Source organism: Rhincodon typus, chromosome 7 (assembly GCF_021869965.1).
Source record: "Rhincodon typus isolate 14 chromosome 7, sRhiTyp1.1, whole genome shotgun sequence".
NCBI lineage: Eukaryota > Metazoa > Chordata > Chondrichthyes > Orectolobiformes > Rhincodontidae > Rhincodon > Rhincodon typus.
Window position 1 is genome coordinate 96,547,492 of NC_063338.1, and position 19,108 is coordinate 96,566,599.

Here is a 19,108-nt window from a genome sequence, read left to right on the forward strand (position 1 = left end):
CTTCTGTTGTAAAGGCTGGATATTATTACACAATATTTATAGAACTTAATCAGGTCATTCTCCAGCACCCAAATTTTACCTATATTGATTAATTGTCTCATTGGCCAAAGGATTCAGTCAGTTGCTGCAAGCAGTTCTGAGTGAAGATTCTAGAGACAAGGTGAAGGATTCCTTCACCATCAGGAAGACTTGTACATGCCCTGTATATCAATGATAATGTTGTGACCATAAGCTCATTGAGTAGTGTGAGTTGACTAACTAGTGTACTGTTGTCTGAATGTGTCCATTGCATTTATGAAATCAGCAACATGTATAATCGTGTTCAGCTTTATTGATAGCAATTTGGCGAGATAGACGCTATTGACACGGCCTCAAGGCTGAGCTCTTTCTATAATTTTTGACAGTCACATGAAAGACCTGTTGATGAATTGACTGCTAATCTCCCATCCTTTGTAAATTGCCCATAAGTACATGACACTTTTGCTTTATTTCAATCTGGAGCCAAGTGTAAAAATTTCCTTACACACATGATTCATCTTAGAAAATGCACTCTAACGAGCTCCCTTTACTGTATGTGCTTATTGAGGAACTTATCTTGAGGTTCTCCAATATTATCTACCAGAAGTCTACCTTCAATGGTCAATATATACTTCATCTACTATAAGACTGGCCTTAGAATTTAGATTAGAAGTGTACAAATCATGAGCAACTACTTAAGTGGGGCCTAAGGCAGTTTACCAGCAAGCCTCATGCTGAAAGAGGTGCATCAAAGCAAGCCTGCAGGGTAATGGTGACTTGATTTGGATCAGTTCTTGCTGTATATTACAACTTTCAGACCTCAAATTACCCGGGGAGGCACTTCAGAAATGTGAATAATGGGTGATGTGACTTGTTTCTTGCCGATACTATGCAGTAGCAACACAAAGGACATTCGCCACTAACAGGAATTTGTATCAAACCAAAAAGACATTCTCCCAGTCACACAACTGAACAATGGGGTTCTATGAATTTTAATTCCACTGTGATACCAAATGTATATGTGGGCCATATGTCCCAACAACTGATGGATTGTATCAAATAACATTCTCTTCGCTATTCAGAAAAGAATATTCAAACTCAACCAGCCTGTACCTGTAAAACACAGAACATCAAATGTGATCAGAGATAGTAGGAACTGCAGATGCTGGAAAATCTGAGATAACAAGGTGCAGAGCTGGATGAACACAGCAGGCCAAGCAGCATCATAGGAGCAGGAAGGCTGACGTTTTGGGCCTAGACCCTTCATCAGAAACCTTCTTCTGAAGAAGGATCTAGGCCCGAAATGTCAGCTTTCCTGCTCCTCTGATGCTGCTTGGCCTGCTGTGTTCATCCAGCTCTACACCTTGTTATCTCAGTATTATGCTGATCCACTTAAAGAGCTTGTTAGGCTCACAATGTAGCTCACTTACTTTAGCGAGAAACTTACATTCATATTCAGAGACCTGTCCTTTGCAGGTAAAAGGAGATCATTTAACTTCTTTTTTGAATTAAAAACAAAGAATAATAATTCATCACTATATTCTCCATGGCAACAATTCAAATCAGACAACTTGCCAAATGATAGCATCCCAACTGTCATCAGTAAATTGTTGCTTGTGTTGTTCTGGAATTCTCGTAACTCTCCTGAAGAATATAAGACAGAAGTCTTCAACAGTCTGAGATAGTATCCATCTAGATAGATAGCAATCCCACCTACCTTCCCCAGCCCCACCTTTCCTCTCTCTATTTATTTCTGAGTTTCCTTCCCCCTCCACCATTTCTGAAGAAGGGTCCCGACCTGAAACGTCAGCTTCCCTGCTCCTCTGATGCTGCCTGGCCTGATGCGTTCCTCCAACTCCACACTGTTACCTTCAACAGTCTGTCTCTTTTTGTCACCAATACTCATGTTCTGTACTAGCAATCACCAGAAATATGATTTTTGTCTTCTACTGCTACACAAAATATTTGTTTAACCTCTCTGCCATTTTGTCCTCCATGATGATGTGCTGTCTCTGCCTCTAGGGAAGCCACATTTAATTACACTAATATCAAATGGATATTTGTAAACATGCTTACAATCTGCTTTTATATTTCTTGTTAATTCTCAATTTTCACATTCTATTTTATAACTCTATCACTTTCTTGGTTATGCTTTGCTGATTTAAAATCCTTCCAAATCTTCATATTTATTAGTCATGTCACAAACATTTTAACTCTTTTAATCTAATGCTATTGTTTATGGTTCTTCTCACAAACATTTCTCTCGATTGGGAGATAATGTTGGAAGGATTTACAGATTAATTATCAAGCTGTAAAATATATCATACTTTTTCAGGGGTCACCAAGTCCAGGAACGGGTCTTGAACACAGAGCTTTTGATTAAAGAGGCAGGAACATGACTGAATGTGTTCCAAGGGCTCCTGCAATTGATATTTGAAAACTATGCAGTCATTAGTGACCGGATAGGGGCTGCCTTTGTTCAGAAAGTTACCACAACCAGGTTCAAGATCAAAGACAAAAGGTGCTGACCTCCACAAGGGAGGTGAGTGACTGTCTTTCACATCAAGGCGACATTGAGTCCCACACTAATGTCCTGGTGTGAAACAAAGTGTAAGTGTGGCTATTTAGCTTGTTCAGAAGAATAGGGAAATGACAGCCTAGTGGTATTGTTATGGGACTATTAATCCAGAGACCTAGGGGACTAGAGTTTGAAGCCCAGCAAATGTTGGAATTTGAATTCAATAAAATATGTAGAATTAAGAGTCTAATGACAATCATGAGTCCATTGTCAATAAAAACCTGTCCGGTTCACTAATGTCCTTTAGGGAAGGAATATGTCATTCTTACCTGTCTGTCTTACATGTGACTCTAGATGCATAGCAATGAGACAGACTCTTAACTGCCCTCTGAGTAATAGGTGCTGGCCTAGTCAGCAATGCCCTCATCCCGCGAATGAATAAATAAAAGAAATGCAACTTCACTAAATGGAGAAGAAATTTCAAAACACTTTGATGGAGAAGGACCAGGGTGTCCTCATGCATGAACTGCAGAAACTAGAATGCAGGGACAGCAGGTAATGATGGCAAATGGAATTTTGGCATGCATTACTGAAGGAATAGAGTATATAAAAAAAATACAGGGGTGTTGTTGCATTGCATTGGTGAAACAGAATCTGGAGTACTATGCCGTTTTGGGACCCTTGAGGAAGCAGGTCATTGAATTGGAAGCCGTTCAGAGAAGATTCACCAGGTTAATTCCAGAGATGGAAGGCTTTTTTTTTTATGAAGAGAGATTGAACAGTTTAGGCCTGTACTCACTAGTTTAGGAGAATAAGAGATTTTTATGAGGTATAAAGGATTCTAAAGTGGATTGACAAAGTAGACACAGACCAGATGTTTCTTGTTGTGGGGAAAATCTAGAACGAAAGGTCAATATTTTAGGCTTAGTGTAGCAGATTTAAAACAGATGAGGAGGAATCACTTCTCTCAAAGGATGGAAAATCTGTGGAATTTATTCCCCCAGAGAACGGTGGATATTGAGATGTTGAGTAAATTTAAGGAGAGATGGATTTTTAATTAGTAATGGATTGAGGGTCTGTGGAGAGCACGAAGGAAAGTGGAGCTGAAGCCAAGATGAGATCAGCTGATCATATTAAATAGCAGAATGGGCTTGAGGGATTGAATGGCCTACTCCTACTTCAGTTACATTGGTGAGAACACATCTGGAGCACTGCATATAGTATTGGTCAGGTCTGGCAGGACCTGTGAGAGAAATCAAAGTTAACGTTTCGGGTCCAGTGACCCTTCCTCCGAACTGAAGGAGGGTCATGGATCCTAAATGTTAACAGATTTCTCTCCACAGGTGCTACCAAACCTGCTGAACTTTTCCAACAATTTCTGTTTGATTACCAGCATCCACAGTTCTTTCAGTTTCTTTTATATAGTATTGGTCTTCTTATTTAAGGATGGATGTTATTGTGTCAGAAACAATTCAGGGAAGGTTTGTATTAGTCTAATAGCTGGAATGAGTGGGCTATCTAATGAGGAAAAGTTTTAACGGCTTGGCTTGGATCTGCTGAAGTAAAGCTGGGAATATCTGATGGGGATATTTTGGAGGCTGAACTGAAGAGTTTAATCATTCCAGCTGTAATGTTGTTCACTTGTACAAAGCCCAAACATATACAAAGCCAGAGGCAGCTGTGTCATATAAAAGATTTATTCTTTTGGACGTGCTTACAGTTTCTGCCACTTTTGCAGGCGCACCATCCCTGGTGAGTCAAATCCTGTATTCAGTGTTAATGGCCATGGGAAGCAACAGCATAACAGTAATGGATAAGGAGAAGAGAAGTAGATGAAAGGTGGAAAAATTTGTCAATCATGAGTCTGCCTAGGCACCAAAGACGACAGGAGTTAACTGCAAGCAAAGCTCTGCTGGGAACCAGCTCCCATAATCAGAAAAAATTCCCGGTTTGCCCCCGACAGGGCTCCCTCTGACCCCATGCTGGAGATCTGCACAAGTATCAGCTTCAGGCTCATCGGCCCAAAGATTTATTATCGGGCTGAAAATGTCTTCCCCCTGTGGACAGAACAATACAATCAGAAACAATTCAAGATAACAGCTCCTTCCATCCACACCACCCAGCCCTCCCCAACTTAGTCCACTTATCCCTCACCCCTCCTTGTTTCGAAGCTGCAGAGGGTGTCTGTGCTGTGTGGGGAGGTCAGACTAACGGTCGCTTCAAGGAGTTTTGTCATTGTGCTACACACGGAGAACAAACTGCTGGTGAAGACACTGCAATTTCGGCCTTTCACTGTCATCATCCCTCCGGCACTTGTTCACAGCACAATTGGGGGGTACCTGGCAGCCAGCTCCCAACACATCCTAGTATCCCAATAACCAGAGGCTTAGAAAACACACAGTGTGCTTGAGGAAGCAAGCAGACATGGTGGATTCAAATAAATTCCTGTGAAACAGGTTACCTGGAGTGGGCATAGGGAGGCTGCTTGCTGGATTCAGGAACTGAATGCCTTCCCACATCATGGAAAGTGAATAAATTGGAGGGCATCACCAGGTGCAGCACAGGAGATTTACCAATACTTGGAATGAGTTGATTGCCTTGTCACAAAAGGCTGGATAGGCTGGGCCTGTATCCTCTGGAGTTTAGAGGAGTCAGAGGTGGATAAATTTAAACATGTTGGATCGTGGGGGTACTTAACTGGGTGGACGTGGAAAGGATGCTTCCACTTGTGGGAGAATCTAGAACTACAGGTTACTGTTTAAAAATAAGGGGTCGCCCATTTAAAACAGAGATAAGTAAATATTATTTTTTTCAGAGGTGCGAGTGTCTTTGGAATTCTTTTCCTAAAAAGGCAGTGGATGGAGAATCTTTAAATATTTTTAAGGCAGAAGGAAATGGATTCTTGATGACCGAGGGGGATGAAAGATTATCAGCGATATTCAGGAACGTAGAGTTCAGCTTAAAAGCAGATCAACCGTAATCTTACTGAATGGCAAAGCAGGCTCAAAGGGTCGAGTGGCCCACTCTTGTTCCTTGTTTCTATGAACTGCCAACTGAGAGGGAGATTATAGAGATTTAACTGAGGGGCTTTATGGGAGATGCTGGTGAGTACAAATACACTTGACACTCTGTCAAGTCGCACAAAGGAACCTGTGACCCACACTCTCCAACACTCACCAAGTTGCTTGCTGTGCAGGCCATGGCTACACTGCCAGGTCCCGATTCAACAAAACTGAGTGATAGGCCTGTCTGTTTCAGCTGGTGTGCAGTGAAGGCATCAACCCCTCTAACGTACACATAAATAAAGGAGGTGGGCTCAAAAAAAGAATTTCGCTGAGAAGACAGAAACCAGCAAGGTGTGTGACATACCCAAGGATATAAACAAGGCACTTTGTAAGGTATTGTAGCCTGTCACCCACAAGGATTCTGTGACATTACACAAGATTAGCCCCACAGTTGATGTAAAGTCACTGGCACACCACGACAGCAGATCTGCTACAAGGAGTAGCCACAGGTAGAACAGCAAAGATCTAACCTAGACTGAGGACCTTCAAGGGGCGACACGGTGGCTCAGTGTTTAGCAACGCTGCCTCACAGCGCCAGGGACCTGGGCTTGATTCCAGCCTCAGGCTACAGTCTATGTAGAGTTTGCATGTTCTCCCTGTGTCTGCATGGATTTCCACTGGGTGCTCCAGTTTCCTCCCACAGTCCAGAGATGTGTGGGTTAGGTGGATTGGCCGCGCTAAATTGCTCGTGGTGAGCAGGGGGTGTGTAAATTAGGTGGATTAGCCATGGGAGTTATAGGGTTACAAGGAAAGGGTATGGGGATGGGTCTGGGTGGGATGCTCTTTGGAGGGGTCGGTGTGGACTTGTTGGGCTGAATGGCCTGTTTCCACACTGTAGGGAGTCTATGATTTTGTGAAGTGTTAAGCAGGGCTGTGCTTGCCAGCTCTGTGTAGGCGGATAGTTTTACTTTAACCACTTATTTCTATGAGACTGGGTGCGATCAGCTCGTGGTGAAACTATACCACTGTATTGCAATTGTGACTCCTGCACTCAAGTAATGTGGTCAGTTGCCCTCCCTGTATCACTCACGCGTGTATCTATCAGAAGACCTGACAATCCTGGATTGCACTGCACTGTCTGTCCACTCTCTAGGCACTGTAGCTACTGGACTATCCCCAAAAGCACTCTGCTGCATAAAGCCAGAATAGAGTTTGCCATGGAAATACCTGAAGGAAGGGAGAAATACAAAAAGCACTATAACACAAAGCAACATGCTACATGCAGAGCTACATGCAAAGCGTACATTTGCAGGCTACCCCTGAACAATGTAGGTGGATCCAGCAGTGGCCTGTGTTATCCTGAGACATAGTAGTGGTGATGGGGACAGGTCCGTCACTGTGTAACATTGGGGTATAGTGCTGATGGGGACAGGTCCGTCACTGTGTAACACTGGGGTACAGGAGTGATGGGGACAGGTCTCTCGCTGTTGAACACTGGGGTCAGGTCTGCCTGTGGGGATGAAGCAAATATCTTAGCCTACATACTCTTACTGCAGACTAGCTTGTTTATTGGCTTTAATTTGCTAAAACGTAACAGGAAAGTTCACTGGATTGGGTTATAATGTTAAAAAGTGCGAAATATTTTAAAGGCATTGCAGCTACTGAGCAGAGGCTGACAACAATTCATTTTAGCAGACTGAGGTATGCAAAACAGAATTCAAATTATACACAAAATAATCTTCCATTACAAGTTTTCAGGCACAAATGAATTGGATGCAAAGCTGAAGGAAAAATTCCAAAACACAGCAACAAGAGGAACAGCAGGGAACATACCGCAAAAAAAAGGATACCAGTCAAGTCGTATCACCCCTCTAACTGACCTGGCACAGCCGTAATGCACAGGATCCCAACAGCTCTATCTGACTTTCAGCACATCAGGTACCATCATAACTTAATCAAGTTCCCAGCAAAGTCTTTCACCACTGACTGAAGGCTATGGGCAGAGACAGCCTCCCCTGACACATACAGGCTTCCTGCCTGTTCTCATTGCAACTGATTCCTTGCATTTTGCTCGGTCATGTCAGGCAGGAATTAAATAATATATTATTCCTTTAGATTCATTTTAGAAACTGTTGCAGTGAGCAAACAGGTCAGTCCATTGCACGAAGAGTCATGAGTTTGTTCCACGGAAGAGTCACATTGGACTCAAAACCATTACATCGGTTTCTTTCTTTTAACAGACGCTAAGTTTCTCCAGCACTATTTTTATTTTAGCTATGTTCAAAGCTGCTTTTCACCTTCACACATTGAGTGAGGAATGGGTGCTGAACAGAAACAAGGTGCAGGGACCTTTTGAGATTTATTTTTACTCCATTCCTCCCTCACACCAGAGGCTGTGAGACAATATCTAGTGCTCTAATTACCTGCCTTCAACTGAGTAGGGCCAGAGTTGAAAGCTCAAGTTTTCACACTTTTGGAATGGTGGCTGCCCTCCTGCAGGTACTTACAGATCCTGTCACAGCAGGCAAGCTGCTTAATTCCATTTCCCTCGCCTTCAGAGGCAACATAAATTGCAATAATTCCCATTGAATTAAAAGCAGGTGAAATTCACCACAGAGCTCTGAATGTTCAGAGCACTTTGCCACCTCCTTTGCAGGAATTATTCTCTAACAGGTTACAGTGGCACGCAATAAATCCAACTACCAACCAGAGGAAAGTTATTCAATGCCGTTTGCAAAACACTAACATCTTTTGTATTCTTCAAATTAAAAGACGTGAAACATTAATATTCCATTTGAAGCATGAAATTATAGCAGCGCAGTTGATGCTGCTCCTGTGCAATAGCCTGCCATTCAGATAACTCCTCCCGACGATGCTGCTCCTCTCCTCTACGCTCTCTGCAGCCTTCCAAATACAAGATCTGCTAAGTTTCTCCAGCACAATTTTTACTTTAGTTACATTTAAAGCTGTTTTTCACCTTCACACATCTAGTGAGGAACGGGTGCTGAACACTCAACAGCAGCGGGGTCCTCAGTAGTGAGGTCAGCTCAGACAACAGGGACAAGGTGACCAGGGACAATGTACTGCTTTATGCTCACTTCCCCTGACCCAGTGAGCCTAACAGATGATAAGCGGCAATTACTTGGCCCCACCCTCCTGCCTGGTACTCACGACATTGTCTTCATCTCCTTTTTCTCAGTTTCTGGCCGTGCACGGTTCAGCACTTTCAGGAAGTCTGAGGTCTTGGCCCTCATACGAGTATGGATATAAGCCTGCAAACAATAGGAAGACACATGAGATCGCCCCGCAAACCAGTCCATTACAGAACCTCAGGAATACAGACAGCTCACCAAGTTTTATACGAATGACTGATATCCTGTGGTATTGACCACTGCCAGTTGTTGAGTATTTTTGCGAGGGCGGGGGGAACGGGTGTGGGACAGCCTGTAGATGTTACAAAGAAAGGTGGGAGGTGTTGGCATAATGATATTATCACTGGGTTTGTAACCCAAAGACCGAGGTTCAAATCCCACCATGGCAGATGGTTCAAGTTGAATTCAATAAAAATCTGGAATTGAAAATCTAACGATGACCATGACGCCATTGTCGATCAATGTCTTTCCAAAAGGAAAACTGCTATCCTTAATTTCAATTCCAGATTTTTATTGAATTCAATTTCCACCATCTGCTGTCGTGGGATTTGAAAGTTGGTCTTTGGGTTACTAGCCCAGCAATAATATCGTTATGCCATCACCTCACACCTTTCTTTGGTCTGGTCAGTTGCATCTCAAAAAGAAACGAGACTGGATAGACTACTAGACATTGACTTAAGCACCAGAAGTGATGATAACTAACTCATCCCTGTTCATGCTGCCAAGTCCTCTTATCAACACCTGGGGGCTAACATTAAAGCTGGGACATGTGGTTCACAGACCAGTTGAGCCACAGTCTGACACAGTCAAACAAACAGTATCAAGTTTCCTTAGACAGCACCTTCCAAACCAATGACCACTTCCATCTCAGAGGATTAGGGCAGCAGATACATGGGAACACCACCAGCTGTAAGCTCCCTTTCAAGCCATCACCATCCTGACTTGGAAATACATCATCATTCCTTCACTGCTGCTGGGTCAAAATCTTGGAATTCCGTCCCCAGCAGCACTGTGGATCTACCTACAGCATGTAGACTGCTGTGGTTCAAGAAGCAGCTCACCACGGTAACTAAGGATGGGCAATATCCAACTAGGTTTCCTACTGGGATTAGACTTGTCCGACCTTACCATCAGCTGGGATCAGAATGAGTTACAGTCGAGATAAATGTTGGATAAAAGCTCTTTCTGAATTTCTGTCTAATGAAAGGAGTGTCTGGACAACTGTCCCCACTATACAAGACAAGACAGCAGATATCTCAAAGTTGAGCTTCATTGTGATACAACTGGTGGTGAAACAGCACAGTTTAGGTTCACCACTCAGGTCGGCATGCCGAGATTAATTGCTTTGTGTGGTGCCGATGCTTCATTCTTGGTATTCCTTCAAGAACTCGCATTTGAAGGATTGAGGTGAATGAATTTCTTTCAAGTTTTGTGGAAATCCCTGGAGTGATTTCTTTTGGGAAAAAAAGTTGTTGAAAGGTTAGTGTGGACACTGAAGTTTCTTTCGCCCAAAAACAAGGCTTGCTAAGAAGGAAATGATAATTGCTTGTTCTAGTGTAGATCACTACTGGGGCTGGATGGAGTGTGCTCTGGTGAACAGGAACCATCTTGTTGAGCCGTGGGTGAAACATATTTGCTCCTCCAGGCGAGTGATTGAAAAAAACATGTCAATATTATATTTCCTGAGCAAGTGGTGACTGCCAAGACTCCAGAAACAACCACACATGATTAGTGATTTGTTCTGGCAGATTTAATCATTCCAAAACATTCTATGCTTTATCATTTTGCCTTGAGGAATAACCCTAATGGCCAGGAAAATTTTTTTTTTTTTTTTTTAAAGAAGAGGTCACTTGAACATCAGATCACTCCTTCAGCCTTGATCTAAAAAGTACAATTTAACACTGCATAACCACTTCCCCAAAATACACAAATGCAAAGTAACATTGTTAGAGAGCTTCACAGAATCACAGTACAGAAGACCACTTAGCCTCAAAAGCAGAATTTGGAGAAACTCAGCAGGTCTGTCAGTATCTGTGGAGACAAACAGTTAACAATTTGAGTCCAATACTGAACTCGAAACATTAACATTACTCTTCTCTCCACAGATGCTGCCAGATCTGCTCAGTTTCTCCAATACTTTGTTTTTACTTCAGATTTCTAACACCTGTGGTAATTTATTATATGATTATAACACCTTTGTAAAATTGCAATCCAGCTAGTCCCACTCCTCAACTTTGGCCTCATAGAACTGACAGCGCCCAATGCTCAGTTCAAGATTTGGACTTATACAGGGAAGGAGAAGTGCTAGTTCTCCTTAACCATTATCTATAGCTGAAGTGGATCATCAATATAAGCAAAACACCTCCTTCCACATCTGTACAGACTCCGTGTTTATTACCAGTGGGACTTGGCACTGTTGAACACTGGATACTGATGTACTGTTTGGCTCCTCACCTTGGAACACTTAATGTGGTAATGCAGATAATCCCTGAAGGTGTGGATCAGGTTGATGGTATTGTCACGAGTGTTTGGATTGGTGTGTCGAGGAAACAGCACTGGCAAAACAGAAACAAAACTGATCAGCAGAATAGAGACAATGCAGAACACAACTCCCAATCGTAGTCCTCTCCACCACACACACACACACACACACTCTTTAAATGAGACAACCCAGGCTCCTAAAGGGAACAGAACTAAAAAACTCGAGAAGATGCATAAACCAATTATGGGACTTATTATATGTACCAGGTTACCACATTTATATTACGATCTGGCTAGTGACTAATAACACAGATAGATTCACAGATTCACATAGTGCAGAAAAGGCCCATTGAGTCTGCACGATATAACTATCGCTAAAAGTGCACTAATCCCAATCTCCTGCACTTGTCCCATATCCTTGAGTGTCATGATATTTGAAGTGCTCATCCAAATATTTTTTAAAGGTTAAGGTTTCTGGCCTCCACTACCTTCCCAAGCAGTGCATTCCAGATTCCCACCACTTGCTGAGTGAAAAAGTTTTTCCCCAAATTTCCTCTCAATCTCCTGCCCCTTACTCTAAAACTACGCTCCCTCCCGCCCCTCAACCAAGGGGAGCAGCTGACCTCTGTTCACCCTGTCCCTAACCCTCAATCATATACACCTCAATCACGTCCGCCTCAAGTCTTTTCCGCTCTAAAGAAAACAATCCAAGCCAATCTAGTCTCTCCTTATAGTCCAATTTCAACATCCTGGTGAATCTCCTTTGTACTCCCTCTCGTGCTTTCACATCCTTCCTGTAGTGAGGTGACCAGAACTACACACTGTCCTCCATCTGTTTCCTGACCAATACTCTGTGCAACTCCAACATTACCTCCTTGCTCTTATACTCTATGTCACAATTGATGAAAGCAAGTGTCCCATATGCTTTCTTAACTATCCTACTCACGTGCTCTGCCGATTTCAGGGATCTGTGAATAATTACCCTGATCCCACTGTTCCTCTAAGCTACCCAGTGTCCTGCCATTCATTAAATACTCCCTCATCTTGTTTCTTCTTCCAAAGTGCATCACCTCGCACTTATCAGGGTTAAATACCATTTGCCACTGGTTTGTCAATCTGACCAACCCATCTATATCTTCCTGTAACCATCTTTTTTGCTATTAACCACTCTACCAATCCTGGTGTCATCTGCAAATTTGCTTAACATTCCCCCAACATTTTCATCCAAATCATTTATGCATATAACAAACAATAAGGGTCCCAGTGCTGATCCTTGTGGTACACTGCTGGACACCAACCTCTGGTCACTCAAACAGCTTTCTGCCACTACCCTTTGTCCTATTACTAAGTCACTTTCTAATCCATCTGGTCAAGTTTGCCTCAAATCTTCTCAGTCTCCCATGTGGGACCTTGCCAAAAACTTTGCTAAAATCCATGTAAACTACATCAACTGAATTTCCCTCATCAACACACTTGATTGCGTTTTCGAAAAACTCTAACAAATTTGTTAGGCACAACCTCCCTCTGAAAGCCATGCTGAGTATCCCTAATTAACCCATGCCTTTCCAACAGGGTATTAATGGCTCCTTTAAAAAAAGTAAACAAGTTTCAGATTCTAGTCTCTTACAAAGACTAAAATCACAAGACTTCACAGATTTGAATAATGACAAAATTTACTACACAACATTTGAACAGTAATATTTTGTAGATTGTAAATACAACTTATATTTTAACATCCTCAATTAATCAGAAGCAAATATGGAGGAACAGAGTGTGGTACAACACCCATTTATTTCAAAGAGAATGGAGTGCAAAAGTTGGAAGGTTTTTCTAAAACTCTACATGGTACTAGATAGACTACACCTGGGATACTGTGAACAGTTTTGGGACCCCTTATCCAAGGAAAGATTGGCATTGGGGGCTGTCCACAGAAGGTTCACATAGCAGAACGAAGTATGGAGGGACTGTCTTATGAGAGGTTGATTAGATTGGACCTGGACCCATTGAAATATAGAAGAATGATAGGCAACCTTACTGAAGCTTACAAGATTCTTAAGGGACTTGACAGGCTCGATGCAGAAAAGTTGCTTCCCCTTATGGGAGGTCTGTTGAGGCAGGATTATTAAAAATATTCAAGGCTGAGATAGACAGATTGTTAATCAGAAAGGAATTAAGCGTTATGGGAATAAGCCATGATCTCATTGAATGGCTGACTTCTGCTGCTATATCTTATGGTCTTCCATTTAACATCCTCCAGCTTTAAAAGTTCCACTATATGGAAAAGGCTGGACAGAGGTTTGGGACGAAGAGAGATGGCGGCCCCAGAAACATGGCAGCAGGAATGTTGCTACATGTAGTTACATCTACATAGCTTCATGAGGCACTAAATAACAAGGGCTCTACATGGTTCATATCAAAAGTGGATGAAGAGGTATTAAAGGGCAGGTGAGGTTCTGCTCAAGCCCATTAGTAAGTTAGTCAGCAACAGGACAAGTGTTAGATGGAACTGCTAACCGAGAAGACGAGCAGCTCAACAGATCAAACTGTTATACTCCGACATATTAGCTAGCAGAGCTTCACCTGTCCTTGGTTTATTTGATGGGGACAGTGTAATGGGAGTTTTACTCTACCTAAACCCATGCTGTCCCTGTCCTGGGAAAGTTTGATGGGAACAGTGTAGGGCTTGATTTACTCTGTATCTAATCCTGTGCTGTAGACCTGTCTTATGAGTGTTTGTTGGAGGACAGTGTTCGTGGAGCTTTACTCTATATCTAACCCCAAGCTGCCCCTGTCCTGGAAGTATTTGAAGAGGACAGTGTAGAGGAAGCTTTACTCTGTATCTAAACCCATGCTGTACTGTCCTGGGAGTATTTAATGGGGACAGTGTAGAGGAACCTTTATTCAGGTTACCATCCTTTATGCTGGAGAAGACATTTCTCCCTATTAACTCCATCAATGTCTTCATAACCTCTTGGTTAAATTGCTGTTCTGCTCCCTGAGCAGCTGACGTGAAACTAATCAGCTGCAATCATGATCCAATATCCCTGCTCACAAGAAACCTAACAAAAAGTAATGTGGTGACTGCTGCTGCTCAGGGATTCCTGTCTGTCGGAAAGAAAGTGACAAGACTGGGGAGACCTGAAAAAGAGAGTGTTTACAAAAAAAAAACTACAGTTTAACTACATTTTGTATTTGATAATTGATCTATTATAATCCTAGATTAATACTTATTTCAATTGCTAGATAAAATGCCAAGGTAGAACTTTCTCGGACTAAACATTGCAGATTCCGACTATCCATTCACACCAAAGATAAATGAATAAACTGGTGGATGAGGAGAGACTTACCAAAAGTGATGTAGCCAATGTTGTCACCCACTGCTGCATCAGTGTCCTTCAGCTCCAGAGGAGGTTCTCTGTGACTGAACAGCACTTGGGGAGCAGTGTGACTGGCTCTCCGACCTTCTTTGAATTCCTGAGGTAGTTGTAGAAATGGAAAAAACAATCTTTTAGCAATGCTCACAAAGTGGCTGTATCCAGGGAGATGTGGTTACCCTAAAACGTTTCACCAGATGAACAAAATATGTTTTTTGCCATCAAGTTTCAAAAACTATTTCGCTCATTTTCTTAACTCAAGGGGTCACCACACTGGGGGTCAGGGCACCCAGAAGTGGGTTGAGTCCAGTCATCAAAATTCCATTTTCCAGGAGTTGAACCATTCCCCTGGCACTACAAGCCCTAGCTAATGGAACATTATTTAGTCCCCACTTGCTAGAGTACAAGACTTGCCCCACTCAGTCTGCTCTTCATGGAAGCCCTCATACAACACCACCCACAACTACAGCGAACCCTCTACCACCTCAAATCCATGCTCCTTCACAAATGGTCACAGCAAAGTCGCTGAAACACATCTGTACATGTGCAACAGATAAATAAAGCACAGGGAGCACAGAGGGATCCGCTGAAAATGACACTGGCATTAACAGTATGGGCCGAAGGGCCTGTTTCTGTGCTGTATTACTCTATAACTCTCCCATCCTGGCCCAGCGTAAGAAAGGAAAAATGTGTCCACTGCTCCTGACACCTGCCTGTTTCCAGTTGTTTGGAAAGTTCCAAATTACAACTAGCATTTACACAAATAAAGGGAGACAGTGAGAACAACATTTCATGGGAAACTAAATGCAGCTTAGATGACAAAGACTTGAATTAAGGGGGAGTTCATAATGTAGCTTCCCCGATGGGTCTCGGTCACACCTGCAGGGAATGTGGCCAGGACATTTTGGGAGGGGTACTGTGAGGAATAGAGTGTGCACTGAAGGACAGGGATACAGCCAGTGACATGGCTGAGGGCAAACAGTCATGATCCACTCTTCCTACCTGCATGAAGACCTTCCCAATCACAACATCATCGTCATCCTTGAATACTGTGCTGAAGACCACCGTCACTCGATCCTTTTTTGCCTCCACGTACCTGGAAGAGAGCAGGATCACAGCTCAATCACAGGACCAACTTTCCACAGAACTGAAATATATAAAACTGCAACTAGGTAGAGGAATAGTCCAGGTGATTACACAGCCCCGTAACAGTGAGGAGCAGCTGGGTTTGGCAGGGGGAGGAGTGATGTTGGAGGAATCACTACTTTGTGCGCAGAATCGGCAAGACACTGGGAACACTGGGCCACCACAAAGCCTCTTCAACAACAATCACTTGAGTGTGACCTTATAACTTTGCAGATAAAAAGGCCCAGGATCTGTTCAGATCCAATTTGTCAGAAATTCCATACCGTTAACTTGCACGAGTTTGCAATCAGGCATAATTTTTCCCAAATGTAACATAGCTTCAACATGGGTTTTCTGAAAGGTTTTCATTTCACACAAGCCACTCTCTGTCTGACTTAGCATTAGACAGGCTGCAAAATGGGCCCAGTTTTCCAAAAAAATGAATCTTGCTAAGAGCAGAGATCACACCGTTTGCCTTCCCTGGACACTTACATAGTCTCATCATCACGGTAGTGGATCAGTGCGCGTTTCTCTCCTTCCTTGCCCTCTGCCTGGAAGTTAAAGTACTTCTCAAAGACAGAGGCGAAGCAATTCCTTTTCAGCATGCCAGCTTGGTGCACCAATTCGTCCTTGTTGGCTGGAATATTTTCCAGATCAAACAGCAGAGATACATTGTACCCTGAAAAAGACAAAGGCAGGCCTCAGTATGGTCCAAATTTAGGAGCCAAGATCAGTCCATTCTACAGCACTGGGTCAGGCACTGACAGCTAGTCCAACAGGGTCATGCCAGTATTTATGTTAAAAGTCACTTCCCAGCTCCTCACTGAGCTCTATTCTTCTATTCCTCATGACCCTTTCCAATTTCCCTTTAAATGCACCTTCGCTATTCATCTGAACCACACTCTGATAGTGAGTTGCACATTCTCATCACCCTCTGGATGAAATAGAGAAGACAGTCCCATTCATCCATGATATTTATCTGGTATCATTCCTGTAAATTATTCTTTGGACTTTTCCCGGTGCCTTTTTTTATGTTACATAGAGACCAGAACAGTTCACAGCACTCCACGCAAGGTCCAACCTAAGCAAGTGGAGTATTAGCTTCCCCATTCTATCCTGCTAGAAATAACCTAGTGCTTTATTTGACCTTTCTTTCTGGCCTTTGTGGCATGCATCACTATCTTAGTGACTTCTAGACCCAGTTTCTCCCGTGCCTCCATCATTTCAAATATTTCAGTTACAAAGGAAGTCTTTTTTTTTTTAATATTAAAGTGTCAGCAAAGACTGTTTCCTCTTCCTCTTGCTCCTGCAATATTGGGAACCCATGGCCCCCTCTGTGACAAAGGTGCCCCCCTCGCTCCCCCTTCCCGTCCACAACCCCAACCCCATGGTAACTGTGCCCCAGTATCTGATAGTTGACTCTTATACACTGATATTTGACTTTTGAGATTTTGATGCAACGAGTTCAGATTGACATGAGGATATTCAAATGAATCAAAATCCAACCAACAACTGAAAAACAAAAGAAACATTTTTGATGTTATGCAAACTGCAGCTCGTCATGCAAATTGATACATTAACCAACTCCAGCAGCTCTTACTGGCACTTGTTAACACTTGTGCGGATGCTCCGATGATGCTGCACAATCATATGACCCTGCTGGGCAAGGTCCCTCGGTTGTGGGTCTCCTGCTGGAACGTGCTTGTGGTCAAATCCAGAACAAACCACTGGGTGATCATCCCACCCACCTCCTGACTACATCGAGTCGCGTTTGGGTGGACTTAATTTGGTTCGGAGAGGGTGTGGACACACAATACAAACCGGATCTGGGCAGTTACACCCATGGACGCCAGAGGATGGTTTACCACAGCCCTGGGTGTATCAGCGAGTCAGAGTGATCAGAACCTCATAAGGCAAATGAAACAGAACTTCCTAACACGGGCCTGAATATGTACAATTGAATAACCAGCCCTTTGGACATCAAAGACAATATGGAGAGATGGGGGGGAGCTGTTTGCTTTTACTTTACTCCCAGCAAGCAGGTGTTCTCAGAATGACAAGTGCCCAACATAAAAGGAGATGCGTCAATACTTGGGAATAATTTTCATTAAACTATCCTTTATTCGATAGCAGTGATTAAACCAGCCCCACACCCACTGCACAAACAGGATACAAAACAGCAGCAGCTGAACACACAGCTCAGGACTATCAGATCATCTTCATATGGTGTTTCCACTTGGTTGACATTTTCCAGGTTAGGAAACACCTTTCCAAGCACATGACTGCACTAATCATACACAATGCCAGCTCAAATTGCACTGTGACAATTTGAGAATCTGAATTCACTCAGGACAATTTACAGTCAGATGGTCAGCAACTTTTCCCCCATACATTTACACTCCTCATTGATTACCCCCTGCTCTCCTCAGACTCAAACAAAAGTGACCATACATCACATGACAGAGCAGCCAGCAGTGTGGGTGGAGGGGAGATGAGACAGTAACAAATCGTGAGAGCTCAATTCCAAATCAGCTTTATCCTGACTTCACTCAGCAATATCTAACTATAACTGTTATCAATGGCCAGTGATCAGGAACAGGAATTCTGGCTGATTCAACTGCTCGTAAGTTTCAGATTCACAGAAATATGTTAAAATATGGCAGACATCAATAAATCCCGGTCCGTACAGGCTGATCATTTATTTGATACAATAGAGAACAGTTAGAAATACTTTACCATCCTCAGGAGCCACGAGGTAAGAGCCGTAAACTCTCTTGAGTAACTGCAAGGACAGAGCAGACAGTTAATGTGTGAGAGAAGCAAGATCCTTCATTAATCGCCCAAATCTAATAAAGGGGTCTGGGAAACAGGCCAAAAGTTTTTCAGCTTAGTACTCAAGCTAAAATACTAAAAATATTTTTCATTGTAACTCTTTTACCACTATTCAGTTCCCTTTCAACTCTGAGGATCTTGTAAAGATCAGAGATCTTTACTTCAAACTACATCGTACTCATCCTACAAATGCTTGTTGGGGACAGTGTACAGGGTGCTTTACTCTGTATCTCGCCCTGTGCTGTACCTGTCCTGGGAGGCTGTGAAGGAGCAACAAGAGAAAACTACCTGACTTCATCCTCACCAGTCTACTGGCTGCAGATGTATCTCTCCATGGTAGTATTGGTAAGAGTTGCCATTGTACAGGCATTATGGAGATAAAGGCCTGTCCATCATGCGAAGTGGCACAAAAATAAATGGGACAGATTTCAAACAGATCTAGGAACTCAAAACTGGGTATCACATCCATGAGGCCCCATGGCCTATCTGCAGAAATGAGTTCAACCATAATCGATAACCTAATGTCCCCCTATATTTCCCTAACCATTAATCCTGCTTCAGTGAAGAGTACTGAAAGGCAGAGATAGTAGGAACTGCAGATGC

The 19,108-nt window shown here is 42.9% G+C and overlaps 1 protein-coding gene and 1 non-coding gene across 2 annotated transcripts; both read right to left on the bottom strand.

Moving 5' to 3' along the window:
* Positions 1 to 4,217: 4,217 nt before the first annotated feature.
* Positions 4,218 to 18,456, bottom strand: arpc2 (actin related protein 2/3 complex, subunit 2). Its single transcript, XM_048598543.1, has 7 exons — positions 18,410 to 18,456; positions 16,166 to 16,352; positions 15,551 to 15,644; positions 14,522 to 14,648; positions 11,148 to 11,248; positions 8,713 to 8,813; positions 4,218 to 4,593 (listed from the first exon to the last, which is right to left on the bottom strand). The coding sequence occupies exons 2-7, from the start codon at positions 16,276 to 16,278 to the stop codon at positions 4,569 to 4,571; spliced, it is 561 nt and encodes a 186-aa protein (XP_048454500.1). The 5' UTR covers positions 16,279 to 16,352; positions 18,410 to 18,456; the 3' UTR covers positions 4,218 to 4,568.
* Positions 4,732 to 4,846, bottom strand: LOC125483605. The gene has a single exon (XR_007262551.1). It is a non-coding gene; the product is annotated as a small nucleolar RNA SNORD89 (small nucleolar RNA).
* Positions 18,457 to 19,108: the final 652 nt, after the last annotated feature.

Coding starts and splice junctions, on each gene's coding strand:
- arpc2 (XM_048598543.1), bottom strand. CDS start 16,278: ATGCTGAAAAGGAATTGCTTCGCCTCTGTCTTTGAGAAGTACTTTAAC. Junction 14,649..15,550: donor TTGGGAAGGTCTTCATGCAG/GTAGGAAGAGTG, acceptor CAACTACCTCAG/GAATTCAAAGAAGGTCGGAG. Junction 8,814..11,147: donor ACCACATTAAGTGTTCCAAG/GTGAGGAGCCAA, acceptor TATTGTTTGCAG/GCTTATATCCATACTCGTAT.